Source organism: Rhea pennata, chromosome 1 (assembly GCF_028389875.1).
Source record: "Rhea pennata isolate bPtePen1 chromosome 1, bPtePen1.pri, whole genome shotgun sequence".
NCBI lineage: Eukaryota > Metazoa > Chordata > Aves > Rheiformes > Rheidae > Rhea > Rhea pennata.
Window position 1 is genome coordinate 112,157,357 of NC_084663.1, and position 17,510 is coordinate 112,174,866.

The window sequence follows — 17,510 nt, forward strand, 5'->3', positions numbered from 1 at the left end:
GGCAGGATTGAGGAAGGCTAGGGAGGATACATTTCTTACTCAGAGGAAGAACAGTCTAAATATGTCAAGTGAGTGAGCCCTCTACAAACGAGTTAGTACAAAGCTCAAACATGTTGTAAGGACTGATAACCAGTGACCTGGGAGGAGCAGCTGTTAAAAGCTGTTAAAAAGGAGACTCTGTCACCTTACCTCCAGCCCTGGCCGAGAAAGATGTATGTCTACCTCTTTTTAATATGCTTCCTTTCTTTTTAATGAACTTTTTTCAGGGGAAGTTTCGCATGTAACCCCAGTTTCTGTATGTGAAACAGAAACATCTTCAGGGTTTGGTTATTCCCTGATAACACTTCTCTGATAGTGTTTTGTTTTAGAGCTTGCAGTCAAGACTATTCTAAAACATTATTGCTTCCTTGAGTCACTTTTCTTAATCAGTCAGCAGTAGAATTGAAACTTAGGTGCTCTTCTAGTCCCAGCCATTGCTAGTAGTCACAATATTATTCCTGGAAATGAAAAAAAGTCCCTACAAAACTACAACAAAAAATGCATATTGTATTATGTATGTGGACATGGATTTAATTAATTAATGTCATCAATTGTTACATAATCTATCCGAAATGTGGAAAGGAACAACTATTCATTTAACTCCTCAAATTTCTTGAGACTGTGACCTGAAAAAAATGCCATGCTTAACCATAATGGATTAGATCAGTTAAATAAAAGCAGTGATTATTTATTAATTTCTTAATTCAGTAAGCAATATAACTATTCATAAAAATTAAATGTATGTTTAAAGATCTTTGCAAATTTCTGAGGAATCACTTATAATTAACAAAATATTATCTCTAGTTTTAACTTCTGTAAATCATAATGAAAAAGAATTCCAATATTTCTAACTTGATTTATAACAATGACATTTATTTTCAGAATGGTTTGAATGGGATTCTTAAAAGAACTGGCCACTGTTATTTATAAGAGCTGCTGGCTCTTATCTTTTCTGTAAACTATGTGGCAGAACAGATGTGAGAAACTCAGTACCAATAAGTTATATATAAAGGTAAAATTTACAACATAGCAGAAATCTGTATTCCACTCAGTGAATATTGCTTCTACCCTATTCACAGATATGCAAAAAGCTAAAGTTTAAGCTTAACTTACATATCGTATAGATGATTGAATTAATGAAGTGATGAGCAATTTAGTCAGGCAATAGGTAAAGTGTCAGAGAATAAAAATGCAAAATGAGGCAAACCTGAGAATAGTTCTGTGTGGATGTAAGAACTACTATTTTATTCCTAACATATATTGTTCTTAGATAAAGCTTCATTTTCTAGTCTAACCAGGGACTTTGTATGTTTCATCAAAATATGATATGTATCTCATTTTCAAATGTTGAATGTGCAGCCCTTCGATAAGTTGGAATCTTAGAAGTTATCTCATAAATACATGTCAAATACATATCTCAAGTATCTGTATATCAAGTATATGAAATACATGTTGGGGGAGATATCCCAGATAAACATCAAACATCTCAATATATAAGTTCTCAGGAAGGAATAGTCTATTCATACCAGGCTACTTTTGTAGTTAATAAAGAAAAGTAGGCACTTGGAGGTTGTGAGTCAGCTGATAAAATTTAGCTATCTATTTTAGCATACAATGAATTGGCTCTGAAAGTGTTTATTTCTTTCTTTTGACTCTATATGCCATTTGGACAATTACCGAAAACAAGTCATTTAAATTTGGCAAGATGAGTATCACCCAGAGTGTTTCTAGTGCACTAAAATAATGTAGACGGGAGATCATGGGGATCCACAGATTATGTGTGGGATAATTAGTAGAAATCAAAATAATTTATGAAATTCAAACTAAGATTTAAGGATTTGTCTACCTCATTATCTAAGATGCTGCACAGATGCTGCCTAAAAAAGAGCATATAGGGGAGATTTTGTATGGGAACATTTCTCGTATTTCATCTTCTCTCTTCTGTCAGAGCACATGTCTAATTCTACTGCATTTTGAGGAATTCTGCGGCTCATCTGGCACTGCAGGCAGGAGCACGGGTTTTACTGGTGACAGGCAACATTGGTGCATTCCCTGCCTCGCGTCGCATGATCTTGCTCGGAAACTGCAGTCATTCAGACATATCCAGCATGGCTCAGGGGCCTGATCAGAGACCAATAAAATATCTGGCCACTGACCTCATAAAATAAAAGCTCATAGAAGAAGTAAATCAAAATATCAGTTATATCAGTGAAAGACTTTCAGATTTCTGCACCTTAGAAAGGTTGTCCTTACAGAAGCACAGGCCAAATTTATTGCTCTTTCCATTTCACAAAGGAATAATTCATTACCTTATAGAGTTTTCTGCCTAACCATTATTTTCTTCTCAAATCAAGAGTTATAGAAAAGTATGCTGGTGTTGACTGACATTCATGAAGAATTTTTAAAAATCCATTTGTTGTATTTTTTTTTCTTTTTATCAACTAAAATGTTAAGACTGAAAAGTAAAGTGATATTTTTTTCTGAAGTTTTAAAGGGAGCTGAGGAACAGATATCTGACAAAAAACAACCGTGTGTCTAGTAATTATTGCTGCAAATGCTGCTTACAAATCTCAGCCTGAAGGTGAGAATGACTCAGTAGCATGTTAATTAAGATACTAATGTAAAAGAGAGTACACCTGGGTTCCAGTTCCTGTTCTAGTGTATGTTTAATTATTTATGCAAAGCGAACAGCCTCAGGAGAGAGATTGAAAGCACTCAACCACAAATTATCCTGTAGCTTTGAGATAGAGGTGCTGTCTTAAAAAGTGAGAGATCTGAACTCAAATCCCCTTGGGTCTTAACACTCAGAATCATTATGTGCAAAAGGGAACACATCGTATCTAGGGTGCTAAGAACTTATTATTAGTCCAGTTAAAGTTTAACTGCCAGTCCAAATTAGTACAGAAAAACCTCAAAATTATTATACAAAAAGCTTTCCTCGTATTTATCATATTTTGATACTTTACTGACCATTGACCCTCTGGGTCCTAAGGTTGACAACTTCAGTACATAGGAAGGGGAGGTGAGGGTGGTTATGAGAAAGTCATCACCATCCTGAGGTCTTTGCCAGGAGGAGTTAATGCTAGAGTGGCAGGGGTCATCATCCTCCTCCTTCCAAGAGGAGCATGATGTTGATACTTTCTTCCTCCTCGGAAGGAGGAAGTGCACTTGGATTTATTTTTATTTGTTCTCTCATCCCGGCCTGCTCCCTTCCCCCTGCTGCCAGTGAAGGGCTGAAAGCTGCCCCACAGCTCTGGCTGCCTGGGGCTGTCAGACCTTTCCCCAGCAGCACTCACGGAGCTGCAGCTCAGACAGGCTGGGCAATGGGCACTTGGCCATGAGGCACCTGGTCAACCCAGCAAAGCCCAGCCTGGGGCACAGCAAGCTCAGTCTGTGCTGGAGACCTGGCAAAAAAGATGTTTACTAGTTTAAGCTGGTTTACTAAACAGGTAGTAAGAGACTGAATCTAAAAATTGTATGTTCTTTTAGAGTGCACTCACTGTTAGACAAAGGGTATTGTCAACACTAGTGTAAAACTAGCACTTTTTTTTTTGATCAGTCAAGCTATTTGGTAAATTTTATTTGAGTTTGGAAAAATCAGGCTTTAAATTTGGCCAACAAAAAAAGAAGAATCTTACGCAGAATTGTGGATGTGCTGTGAAGAGGCACAAGGATGAATGAAAAAGTAAAAAAAAAAAAAAAAGTGCAATTCAGTCAAAAGAGATAACAAAATACATAACTGTACACTGATAGAAGTCTATAGAATACTTTGGACACCAAAGGAAAGAGAATCCTACTTGTGAGAAAAAGAACACAGGTGCATTTTCTGGAGTGCAAGCATAAATCAAAGCGGTAGTAGGTATGAAGGAGAATATGACATTCAGAGCCCTTGAAATAAGGAATGGAATGATAAGGGTGTTTGCAAAGAAAATGTGTCTCATCCTGTTCTGTGGAGACTATGACTCTCTTCAGGAATCTGTAAGAAGTCTGCCCCCTTTTTACTCTTTAGATGCACATGAATACACCATCGTCTCAATAGGATGTCACTGTTCTTTAGTTGTATTTCCTTAAAGGGGAAGATTATGAAATACAGTAGAATTACTATGTAGGAATGGAGGTAGGTTTTGGCAACACCATTACTATACAGTCTGCAACAAATTATTTACATGTGAAATTGAGAATGGGGGTCTTTTTGATTTCAGAAATAACTTTGTGATGGTTGGAGGGACCTTAAATAAATCTTGAAAAAAGATAAACCTTGCAGAACCAGAATCAAAAAGGTCTTTCACTTGGCACATACCAAGAGACACTTCTGATATGTCACAGAAAGTCTAGCAGTCTGGTAATTTAAGGGCAAATATTTATTATTGAAGGGATTGATGCGTTTTCTTTTATTTTGTGTTCTTCCTTTCCACCATTATGCACTTACATTTTAAGTGGCTAGACAAGCTGGATAAATATAACTGAACTGCATAAAGTTGTACACCTAGAAAAAAAGAGGTTTATGCAATTATTCTTTCTCTCATTTAAGTGTAAGATTTAATGGCCAATTTCAACCAAACCTGACACAACCATAGAGGTCTTAAAGATTCAGCTGTGTTCCTTAGCTTCTTGAAAATCTGCAACAGGGTATTTACCTTTCTAAAAAGGGGCTTTTAGTTAGGGGACAGGAGAAAGAGTTGGGATAATCTGTTAAAAGTTTAGGTGCTGGAGGTGAAAGTCATTTTTGTGAGAGAGAGCTTACAACTTACTTGAATGATATATAACGCTTTTTGTTGTGTAATTTGCATTGTCTCTGAAAAAAATAATTTTGATTATTAATTCATGCTGGATATTTAAGTTTCCTTCTTCAAGGAAACATAGGACCTGCATGTATAGTCTACACTATATTACCTGTATGTCATTCAGCTGTTACGGTTCTACATGTGATGATTACCATGTGATTTGCTGAACAAATTTATTTGGTTTGTTTGTACTAATGTATTTCTCTTTGAAAAAGTGAGCTGAGCCAATGAATGTTTTTCATTTTATAGAACAGAATTTCATAGGAAACATAGTTTCCTGTCAATTTGCTATTTAGAATATAGTAATTGATTATTTTCACTAATAACATGAACATACTCTGAGAAACTAAGATTGTCAGGGGTGGAGAAGTAGAAAGACAGATCAGATTTCTTCTTCCTCCAGTGCTATAAATCACAAAGTCTTGAACTGTAGAAAATGTTTTCTGAATATTACATTATAACATATCAAAAAGGATATTAATATTGATACACAAAGCAATTCAGAGATAGGACAAAATTATTCAGTTCAAATCATATTCAGGGATTCATTAGTGGAAGCAGAAATACAGTCCCAAATTATATTCCTTTTGCTTCTATAATTAATTATAATGAAATGTTTTTCTTGTTTGTTGTGGCAAATACAAATTCCATTTTTCTTTGCATGTTCCAAATTAATTCCAAATTAGCATAAATTGAGAAAATATTCCCAATTATTTGTGAAGTGTCATCTTTAAATAGTTTAGTTGGCAAGCATATCTGGGAACTGCAACTTAACCGTCTCCTGGAATTCTGTCTGATTATGTGTCAGTTGGGCAGCCTCAATAATTTATAATATTCTGACTGACCATGGGACTTCAATCAGAGAAAAACTGATTGTAGAATTCTGTCAAATCAGGACAGAACGAAGAAAGGGAACAATAAATTGTTATACACATTGTTATACTCAAAATAGTTAAAAGGATGAAACATCCAATGAAAGAAGCTATCATCATTATTAAAACAACAGAAAATCCTTTTTTGAAAAGTGCAATTATATTTTGTAATTCGTTGTCAACAACTATTGATGATGCCAGAAGTTTTAAGGGCACTGAAAATACTGTAGATAGGGGGTGTTAATAATGAATTAAATGAATGATACAAATGTACCTTTGGACCCTTAATTGCCTGCACTTGGAATGAAGGATCAGTACAAACATGCACTGTCTTTTGGATCACTTGGAAATGCTCTCTTGTCTGCTCTAAAAAAAACCCAGTACTGGCTAGATAGTGCTCTGATTTGATCTGCCTTATGAGTTGTAGTCTGAAATTCAGAGTTTGTTTGTGCTTACTTACTGAAAATATTTCTGATCTTGAAACTAGCTTTAACTTGACTAGATAAAGACTTAATCAAGGTGATTACAGCAGTGTTAAAGAATGTGTATTTAATTTCATTAAAAGATTGATTTTTAAAATGCATGATTGTCTAGTACTGTAGGTTATATGCTCATTAATTTATCTGGCTAATTTCATATTAATTACAACCCATTTGGTTCTCGGGAAGCCTTCAAAGCAATCCTTTGAGAGAAAATCAGTTTCCAAAACCAAGATAATTAGAGATGGGAACATACTAGTACCCATACAACAGCACTCAAAGATCAAAGAGCTTAAAGGTTAAAAGAAGGAGCTTAAAAAGCCAATCTGAATATGTTATGATCTCTGCCAGAATCACTTATAAATAAGTATTTCCTTGAACTTTTAATTTTTTGAAACATAGGGAATATTTTGCCTGAGACTTTATAATCTGGATAGGACTCATGAGGCTGTTCTGACACTTTTCCACAATTCAAAGAGAATACTTAACTGCATTTAAGTTTTTTTTTTAATATATGTATGTAATACCTTATTAGACTGTCATTCTTTTGAGGTAGACTAACTGTGTTTTATGTGTTTTTTCTTTGTCATCAGTAATACTAATACCTAACAAAAATGCCTATTCTTTACCTATTCTTAATCTTTAAGTGTTCAATTTTGGACAACTTGAGCTTGGGCCAGCAATGCATCCTTATGACAAAAAAGGGCCAACAGGACCCTGGGCTGCATTAGGAAGGGTACTGATAGCAGGTTGAGGAAGGTAATGCTTCCTGTCTCCTCAGCAATGGTCAGGCCACATCTGGAATACTGTGTCTGGTCCTGGGCTCCCTGGTAAAAGAGAGACATGGACCTACTGGAAGAAATCAGCAAAGTCCAGCCATGAAGGTGACGATTAAGGAACTGGAGCATCTCTCATATAAGAGGCTGAAAGAGCTGAGACCATTGAGGTTAGAGAAGAGAAGGCTCAGGGGGATCTTATCAATGTGTATAAATACATAATGAGTGAGAAGTGAGTGAGTGAGTGAGTAAAGAAGAATGAGCCAGACTCTTGGGGGTGCCCAGTGACAGGAGGAAAGGCACTGGCCACAAACTGAACCACAGGAAATTCCACTTGAACTCTGGAAAACAGTTTTTCGCTATCTCCATAGTTTTTTGCTAGACTCTTCCAGCTTGTCTGCATGCCTCTTGAAAAAAGAGCCAATAACCAAAACTGTTAACTTCAGGTGTAATCTCAGCAGTACTGAACAGAGGATGGGGAGAGGAATTTATTCCACACAGTTGTGTAAATGTCATTCAGAAATAATCATTTTGCTTTTTAAGATAATTTAAAATAAATCAGAAAATACTTGTCATCTAATATTTTCTTAAGATACTCCATTTTCTATTGCAAGAATTTACAGTTAAGTTGAATCTTAGTCCACTTGAAGAACAAATACTTCCAGCAAGTGCTAAATGAAATGACATAAAGAAGGAAAGATTTTACATCTTTAAAATTTCATTCAGAGTTTTTTCTTTCTGTAGGTTTTCAGTAGTATAATATTCTCAAACTCATTTTTGACATAATTGTTTATAGTTTACAAATAGGATAACATTAAAGTATAGATAAAAACAGTTTACAATAATTATCCAAGTTTTTGTACCATTGTAATATTTTTAAAATGTATCAAGTTAAAGATTAAATATTTTAATACAGATAATTATATATCAAGATGATTCTGAATAAGATCGCCTAACAACACTTTAAAGTATGTCATGTAATGCTTTTGTTGTAGATTAAAGAAGCAGAAAGTAAAGGGACAAACAGAGAAAAAAAATATTAAAATGGCTAGTTTTCTGTCTTATGCTTCCAGTATATTTCTTCCTAAGCAGAATTTTCTGTGGTAAAGAAATTTAGTGTCTGGTACAGATAGTACTTTCTGTTCCTAGGATCTCTCCTTGTTGATATTGTCATGTCTTGGGTATATTAGTAACAGTGTAAAAGTTTAGTATCAGATTTTTTACCATTGTATTTCAAAATCTACATACAAGTTTTTCAATGCCTTGATGAGGTGAGGGAAAATAAAATACCTTCATCAAAGTAAACAGTACTGAATGAAATGATGACTCCAGAAATCCAAATTCCAGTAAATTTGGAATGTCTGAGAAATATATCTCCTTTTATAAGTCGAAGTGATTGATGCCAAGACAAAGGCTACAAGGTCTCAAATCCAAATTTAGACACTGCCAAGATCTGTATGTCTAGCAGGAGACAGTCCCTGTAGTCATTTCTCTATGCCCTGGTGACATCTATCCTCAAAACTACAGTGGATTTCTGAAACAGGCTGAATAGGGCGATTCAGATCTCTGTGAGCTATTAATTCATTTTCTTGGGATGTCAGGCAGACATCCTTGGGTCACATTTCCACAATCTCTTTGTTGACAATTAAAAATGTGTTTTTTGGGTAGTTAAAGTTGAAATTCTGTTTTCATTCTGCATTTCCAAGAAAGGAGAACTTATACTTGTGCTTATATTGAAGAAGCCTCCTGACAGAGAGCTTAAATGCTTTTTAGGCCACAGAAAGTTTCTACTAGATCATTTCTTTTCTCTGAAACAGGTTATTTTGAGATGAGGTGGCTTTCAGTAAGAACAAAAAAAAATCCGTAGGCAAAATAAATGCTGTCTGTATTTTAGAGGTTCTTGGAATTAGACTTAAAATACTCCTGATTCAGCTACAGGGATGTTAGTTGGTCACTTTATTCAAGATTTAATTAACTGTGTACTGCTCTTAGCATTACTGGTTTTCGTTTTACGTTCTGTTTTAATCTATTTACCTTCTGCTAAAGGATTTTATAGACTACTGTATTTTTAGCAAGAGTTGCCAGGAGAGAAGATAGATGCAATTGCAGTGGTTGGTGTATCTGATCATCTGCTGCTTATTAATCTCACCTAATAACTTCTGAACTCAAAGGCTAACTTCAACATCTTTCTGGAGAGAGTTGAGAGGGAGGTATTGATTGTGGCTTTCATATTGCAAATATTTTATTTGTTTTTAAAGCAGTCAAAATGTACAGATTCTGTCTGAAATGAAGTGATCTGACTGCTTGCTCCATCTTTATTAGGAGTACTGTCTTTTAGCAACTACTACTATCTGTTTAAAGAAATCATTTAAAATAGACTTCACAAAATATAGGAATAGAAAAGGAGAGGTGGTTATTAGATACAAATATTACATGACTTTTATAGAACATGCTTGATACAGACTTTCTGTTGTGGCAAGTTGTGTGTATTTTGATGAATTCTTCGTTACTACAATGTGAGTAATCTGTTCTCAGAACTATGTTAACAAAATGTGTTCTATTACTGATCAAAATCAGACGTATCGATTGAGTAACTGATATCTTAACATGTCCAAGCCTTTGGATATAATTTTGAAATGATCATGCAGGGTATGCCATACTCAGAAGAATCTTTCTAATGCTGTGCCAGTACACACTGAAAGATGATTCTAGTATTTTTCTTTTATTTCCTTTTTTGTTACATCAGAGATGTTGAATTAGTTACATGATCATCATTTGAAGGTCTTTTTTTTTTTTTTTTTTTTTTTTTTTTTCCTGCTTTCAACAAAAGTCCTGCATCATGCAACTTCTAGTGTTAAGTCTGAGATGAGATGCACCTTGTTTGGGTTTAGGTTATAAAGGCTTAGAAAGAATACTTATTCAATTTAGTACTCCTCTGCCATTCGAAGGACCACTTCGGCTATCATCTGATTTAGTAGAAGGAATTCTGGCAGTGGTTCAGTTTAGCTTTTTCTCTCACTCCTGTTCTGAGCATGTATTCTGCTGCTGTTTTGAAGGCAATTATGAATATATCCTTTGATTAGAGAGTCCATGTTCAGTTACTGACTTGACATGTTATCAAATTTGTGCTGACTACCCAAGCAGCAACAGAGAAATAGTAGTTTTCAAAAGTTTCTATCCCAGCAAAAATAGAATGAATTTTAGTGAGTGTATAGGCTTCTTTTCAGCCACATTTCTAAGGTTTGTGGCTTTAACAAAAAGTTAACGGTTTTGAATAATGGACGGCCTTAACTGTTTTTTACTGTACTGTGTCTAATGTACTGTTCTATAATAAAACGCTATTAAATGGAGGAGGGAGAAAGCAAGGTGGAGCAGGGAGAAAGCAAGGTGACACAATTTGTGTGTCAGAAAGATCACACTGAATCACACAGAATGGTTGAGGTTGGAAGCTACCTCTGGAGATCGTCTAGTCCCTGCTCAGAGCACGGTCAGCTAAAGCAGGTTGCTCAGGGCTGCAGTCAGTTGGGTTTTGAATATCTCAAAGATGGAGTCTCCACAGTCTCTCTGGGCAACCTGTTCCAGTGTTCTCTACTGTTTCTCACAGTAGAGAAGTGTAAAAAAAGTGAAAAGCCTACGTTCCAAAAAAACTCAAAATGTTTTGTGTATATATATATATATATATGTTTGCTTTTCAGCTATAATTTGCTTGAGTTTTTTGGGGGTGGGAGTGAGTAATTTCTGTTTGAGATAAATTTTGAGAATAAAGTTGCAACTGGTGGCTTTATTTAAGCAATATCTTGTTTTAAAAATGTATAGTGTCTCTGCCCAGATAGTAATGGCTCATTACTGTTTCTGCTGCAGGGTCATAGAAAAAATATTCAACAAAGGATTCTCATAATTCCTTTTCTGAGTATGTTTCAGTATTTGTGCCATTGCTACACAAAATTGGATTGTGATGGTTCTCTTGCATCATGCTTTTCACCCCTACAACATCTGTTATACCCCAGAAGGCAGTTTGAACTTCATGTGACTTCTAGCTTTTCTCATCAGGGAAAATGACCCTTCAACAGATGCAGAAAATGAAATCGCAATGACACAAAGACTGTTTTATCTATCTAAAAATAAAGCACTCAGTGTTCCACAAGACAGAAATTTAACTAGGAATCCATACTGATCAAATGAAAATTTAGAACTTTATATCAGAACTCCATTTCCTACTGACAAATCCAAATTAATGCTAATATGATGAAACTGAAAGTTCGGTTATTCTGAACTACTTGGTTAATCCTGAAAGTTGATATCAAGCAATTAAAAATGTAACAAATATCTCCCAGTGCTATAATACCCTGGAGAAGTGATGCTAATGATCTACTAGTAGCCTACTTACTACAAAGTTGAAAACTAACCAGTTTCCATGGCGTTTAAATTTTTGTTAACTGAGATTGCAGATGTGGTTTATATGATTTACAGATATTTCCACAAAACAAGTTTCAGGCAAGCATTCAAGGCACTTAGCCATTTGAATGGAAGACAGGCTATCATTAGGCCAGTTAGTATGTCTTTATTCATAAGCACAAACAAAAGAATATGATGTAACAAGACCTCTAGGATATTAGAATACTGTCTGAATAGAAGACGTAAGGTAGTTTATTAAGCTTTTTAAAACATAAGAAAAAAATCTGAAAATGTATTTAAATGATAAAATGCAGAGTCAATTGAGTAGGCTATTTGGTTAAATTAAATAGGCCTTCCTCCTATATTCCCCGAAATCTCTTATGTAGTTTTTATTTCCAAAGGATTAGAAGTTTGTTAGGTTCTCTCAAGCATCACAGGCATCACACATATTTCAAGCTCCACAACCATATTCTCTCCCTTTCAGTGCATCTGCATAAAAACAGATTGCTTCGCCATAGATAGTACACTTAGATATAGAAGAGATGTGGCAGTACATGGTAAAATACTGTTTTCTTCCAGCATTTTGTTGCAAGTTTGCTGTTCTAATGATGATGTTAGTAAGGATATCACTAGCTTTCATTATCATCTCTTGCATAAGGTCTAACTACATGCTCTTCCTTCTTCAGAGTTGTACAATGTTGGAATCTTCATGGTCTAGAGGGAAAACTCTAGCACCTAAGGTAATGTCCACATCTCTGGACATTGCTTCAGTTGGGCAGCCTGGTCTTTTGACTACAAGCAGTTTATTTCAGCTCTATTTTAACAGCCATCTAATGGAATTTTTTAGGGCAGAGGTATATGGTTCCCAGTTGTTTGATTACTCACAGAAACAGCTCAAATCGTACTTCCTCTTTTCAAAATGTAACTTCATAGATCACTTGTACAACATCTTTGTAGTCCTGACCTTATTGAAATAAATTATCTGATTCAGAATAAAATAGGAACCCATAAAAGCATGATTTCTAAATGCAAAATGCCCTTGAACTGTCTGATACTGAACAAGTTCAGTGTACATTTAGTATTTCCTGTTTCTCATATCAACCAGGAGTCCAAATATATCTGAAGTATTTAGAGACAAAGCAAGGCACCCTTTTGGTGTTTCAAAATCTACTAAAGCAGAAAATATTAGAAATTTCAGAGGGAAGCTGTTTCTGCAAGGATTGTGTTAATGTAATATACATTCAGAGTCCATTCGCCATTATCTGGGAATCAGTGGGTTTAAACAGAGTATTTTCAACTAACACAATAAAGGGAAAGAAGATTAACCAGATATTTGGTTGTTCTGTGGTAGAATTTGATACCAATTACAAACTTACTAACTTCTTCATGTTCAATGAAGCCAAGTTTTTCTAAGAATTTGAAATATTAAATAATACTGAGATGATCTCCTGAAAGCAAAAACCCATCACTCAAGTAAGTTTGCTTACTATTTAGAGTCAAAATATACCAATATCTTAGAACGTAATTAGGGTCAGAAAAATTATGTAGAACAGAATTAGGACCTTTAAGAAGAATATAGCCCTTCCCTCAGCTGTATCTTGCAGTCGTCCTGTTTCTCTAAAAAAAAACACTGCTAAAGTCATCTGGATTACCTGCTGTAGCTATCATTCCTGATGACTCTTCTTTTTAGTTCTATTTTGATCTCAAGCTATGTCTTGATTTGAAGTTTTCATAGCTATGTCCTTCCATTTTTGTTGCCTTCACAACATCATCCTCTCCATTTCAGTGGTTCTGGAGTCCAGCAGATTTAGAAAGACCCCTCTGTAGTACAATGCTGTCTCATTCCTTAAAAAAAAAAGATTTTAAAAAGCATTTATCTAGCATAAAAATATTCAACTAAGTTATACCAAATTTACCTGATGGAAACTCGAAGCAGAATACAGTATTTTGGGGGGCTGATTTCTGTCTGGTGTCGCATGTTTCAATACAAACTGATCAGATTCAGGTTTTTGGAGTGTACGGGATTTTCTAAAGAAACTGAATTATCAAGAAGTCACTGGATGGTTATTAGTTAGAGAAGAGTAGTGCTCAATATTTTTTCAGATTTTATTCAAATGTTATCTCCTTTTCCTTCTTTCTAATATGTTTTATATTTTATATATTTTTATTAAATATGCATGTGTGTAGTATGCACATTTATCAGGTATGTTTTAATACATTGTTAAGTGACCATAAACATGCAGGGAAGAGAACTGTATATGAGAGTCGCTTTCTTACTCTTACTCTTTTCCTAAGCTCTCACTGAAGGCAAGTTAACTCTTTATTTAGGAAGAATGATCAGTAGATCTGTGTAGGCGAACACCTGCCAGTGTTTCTATTCTTCAGTCTACCTCAGCTCTTCCTTTTAAACACTGTAATGCATTTCTCAATTTACATTCTTTGATGTACCAATTTCCCTATATCCTGTTCCCCTCTTGTGCGCTACTACTTATTTGCAGATTTCTTGCTTAGATCCCATAGTTTAACAGTTTACCATGTCTGAACATCAAGCAGAGATAGGGTCCAGACAGAGACAAAAAAGGAGATATTTTATTATAATTTAAAAAAAATGTGCAATAACAATTGCCATTTGGAAACAGATGAATTTAATACATAATCTAGGTACCTATTGAAAAATGTCAGCTCTTGCTTTATATCCTGGCTTAACACACTAAGGAAGGAGCTAATACCACAGTTCATTCTTTAACAGTATTTTGAATTTTAAACCTATGTTTTTATGATCTACCTATCATAAAATATGTATAGGTTAGCAGTTCTGGACATTGACACCTGCTGTTTACCTGAAAGATATTTAGAAATGAAGACATCAAAAAAAACATTCTTATGTGTCTCTCCATCACCCAAGGTACATTGCTATGTAGTACATATAGATTGGGGGAATAGAAGCTAAAAACCGAACTGCCGAAGAATATCTTACCAATAATGACAATAAAAAGATGGCCAGTTGTGCTGGTAGTTTTGAAATGTGAAGGATACTAGTGCAAATGGAACATTCAGTCTATAAAATATTAGGTCTTACATAGGGTTATCTCTCTCTGCATTTAACAGAACGAATAGACCTCCTATTACTATTCTTAGTTATCTTCTTAAGTGATTTTTAAACTTATTATGAAGTAATACAACAGGATCCTCTTACAATAGTACAGCTGATAATAATTATTTTATAATGACTTTGGTCAGAAGAGAAGTGATTGGTTTTATCGCCTAGTGCTTCTAGCACTTTGTTTTGCATCTATACTGAAGATTAAGTGAAACCCCGACTTCACTTTTTCACAGAGGAGCTGATGCTACGACAGCATTTGTGGTCCACAGTGTTCTACCTGAAGTTATCTTATAGAAATGTATTGCAAGTATTTTTTGCAATACAAATAGATCTTATGGAAATGTATTGCAAGTATTTTTTGCAATACAAATAGTTCTGTAATATCCTTGGAAACACAGGAAGAGGCAATATTCTGACAAACCCCTAAAGAAGCTACTATTTGTTTTTGGCTGTTGCTTTAACATAGTTGTAAATAGCTTCTACTGACTTGCTGACTTGACTTTTTGGAACATTTTGGACATAATAAACATTCAAATATGTATTCATAAGTATCCAAAGACTTTCAAACCATTCTGATACAAACTACCCCCATAATTTAATTTATTAGCTCTTAGTGTACAGCAGTAACTCAAATGGCATATACTGTCTTCATCACAGCTTCTTCTTGAAATAAATTTGGAGGTCTTGTGAAACATCCTGGATGTGCTCCCTTTTTACAGTATTTTATTTTTAATTACACATCATACTCCAGGTAAGTGATGAGTGAGCCTTCTCGTAGCCTGGTAATGGACTATTTGCCTGACTACCTAATGAGCACAGATTGCTAGATTGATCACTTGGGCAATATTTTTCATTCTAATTTATATAAAGGAATATTTTCCTATTTACATGAAGTAATGCCAGTAAAAAGCAATGATGATAACGTAGGAAATAATTGGGCAGATGGCTGTATATTTTTCTGTTTTGTAAATATTAAAGTACCATATGTGAAAAATATGATTTCATTTTGTTTTCGGAGATGAGACTAGCATGTCTCCTTAGTGTTAATAATTGGATTTATGCTAAGAATTTTAAGTGGAGTTCAGTGTTTTGCCAAAGCTATATTGTAATTTCAAAAATGTATTTCATTGATAAGGAAAAATATTCTCCAACTTTTCTTGTCACTTCTCATCACACAGTTTCCTACATTCTGCTTGATGTGTATTACTTAATCTATTGTATTTATGTAATTCAGCATCCATGATTAAAGTTGTTGAAACTGAGCAACGTAATTGTCCTTGAAGCAGTACTGGTGATAGCTAACATATTTGTTCCTGATACAGCTCTACAAGGCCTAAAGACTATAGTAGCATACAATGGTATGGGACTTAAAATTGAGTCTGTGATTTTAAATACCTGTCCAGGCTCTAATCTCTTGAAATTCTACAACCTCTGAATTTATTAGTATCTAAGTTTCCAACTTGTTACATGTCTTCAGGTTAAAGTGAAGCTTACTGTTACCGCCATGGTTATTTGAAATTACAGGTTAATAAAGCTTGTAAAACTTTGAGTAGCCTCTTGAATGATTTAGCGCTCATTGGTGCTTATTACAACAAAAACTTCTATCCTTTTCCTGTAGTTCTGCTTCTCCTTTACTTCTGATCGCATGGATATAAGCGCCTATGGATGTGAATGAGAACATAAAACATCATTAGTCTCTTACGTTCTGTTCTCAGCAGTCAGTACTAAATGAGCCTTCACTGTTTTCCTTGCTTTTGCAATGAGAGTAGTACTAGCACCTGCTCTGGTGCTAGATCTGACATTTTTACAGTATACTTTAGTTTAGTTAGTCCTGACTTTTAGGCTGTCATGCCCTCTTCCTGGCTGCTTTTGTGGATGGATAACTTTTGATGTAATTAAACAGAGTATATATGAGTGCTTAAGTTTTGCCCAAAATAGGGTGTGATTGATTCTGCTGTGGGTTTTTTAGCTGTTTTCTTTTGGGGGAGGGGAAGGAAGTTAAAAAAAAAAAAAAAAAAAAAAGTAAGTTCTGTTGGGATCAGCTCCTCAGCAGGAATATGCATGATTTAGGACCTCTCATATAAAATAATATGTACTGCACAGATTTTTGACTTTTTTTAGAAAATAACCAGTTCTGTTAAATTTAGTTTGGCAGACTGCTACTGACGTCATCTTTGTCTTTTCTTCGTCTTTTCTTCCTTTTATTTATTTTTTGTCTGTGTTTGCAGTTGATATGGGTATTGTACACAAAATTCAAACCTGGTCTAATTCTTGCTTTTCCAGGCTGATAATATGAAGTACTAGCAAATGCAATTTTGTGATACTTTTCTCGTAATTGTAATAATTGCCCTATTATTAGGTATAGCATACTACTTACACAGCAATTTTTGTTTGTTCATCTTTTCTTCAGTTTTTGCTGTCAGCAGAACGGAGCAATTGATTTTCTACCAGGCTTTTAGGTTCTAATGTATGCATGGGGAAAAATGAGAACTTACCACACTGAGAAGTTAGGTTGGGTGATAATACTGCCTGTCCTCAGAAAAGTTTGTTCTGTTGGACTTTCATAGCAGTTACACAAGAGTAGTGAGCTCGGGGCATCCAATCTACTCTGTACTTACTAACATTCCCTGTGGTTAATGTTGCAATTTTCTGAGAAGTGAAGTATTTACACGTATGTAGAATAGACTATAATTATGTATTTCTAGACTCAAAACCTAAAAATCTTGAAAGAAAAAAAAATAACCTCAGATACATCTCAGTTGTCTCCTGTGTATAATAGTGAATTAAAATTTAGACAGTAAGTTTTCTTCCCTAAGAACTGAGTCCTTTTCCATCTATTTCCTCTTTTTTTTGGTCTTGATTAGAGTTTGAAATTAACATGCCTGTTTTGTCCTTGACTTTGGTACCTGAACATTTATTGTCTAGTTTTGTGAGACAACAGATTTTAAAGAGCTACAGCTGCTTACAATAGTGACAGCACTGTGACTGCAAATATAAGAATGCATAGTTATTTTGCATAAGTAACAGGCTATATTAGAAGGTTCATGGGATCATAAGACCAT

General features: G+C 34.8%; 1 protein-coding gene across 1 annotated transcript in view; it reads left to right on the forward strand.

The window, feature by feature from the left end:
* NCAM2 (neural cell adhesion molecule 2) overlaps positions 1-17,510 on the forward strand; it is a 256,638-nt gene that overhangs the window by 98,085 nt on the left and 141,043 nt on the right. Inside the window, exon 2 of the mRNA XM_062575312.1 lies at positions 14,822-14,852. Coding sequence (XP_062431296.1) covers positions 14,822-14,852 — 31 coding nt within the window. The remainder of the gene's footprint in view (positions 1-14,821; positions 14,853-17,510) is intronic.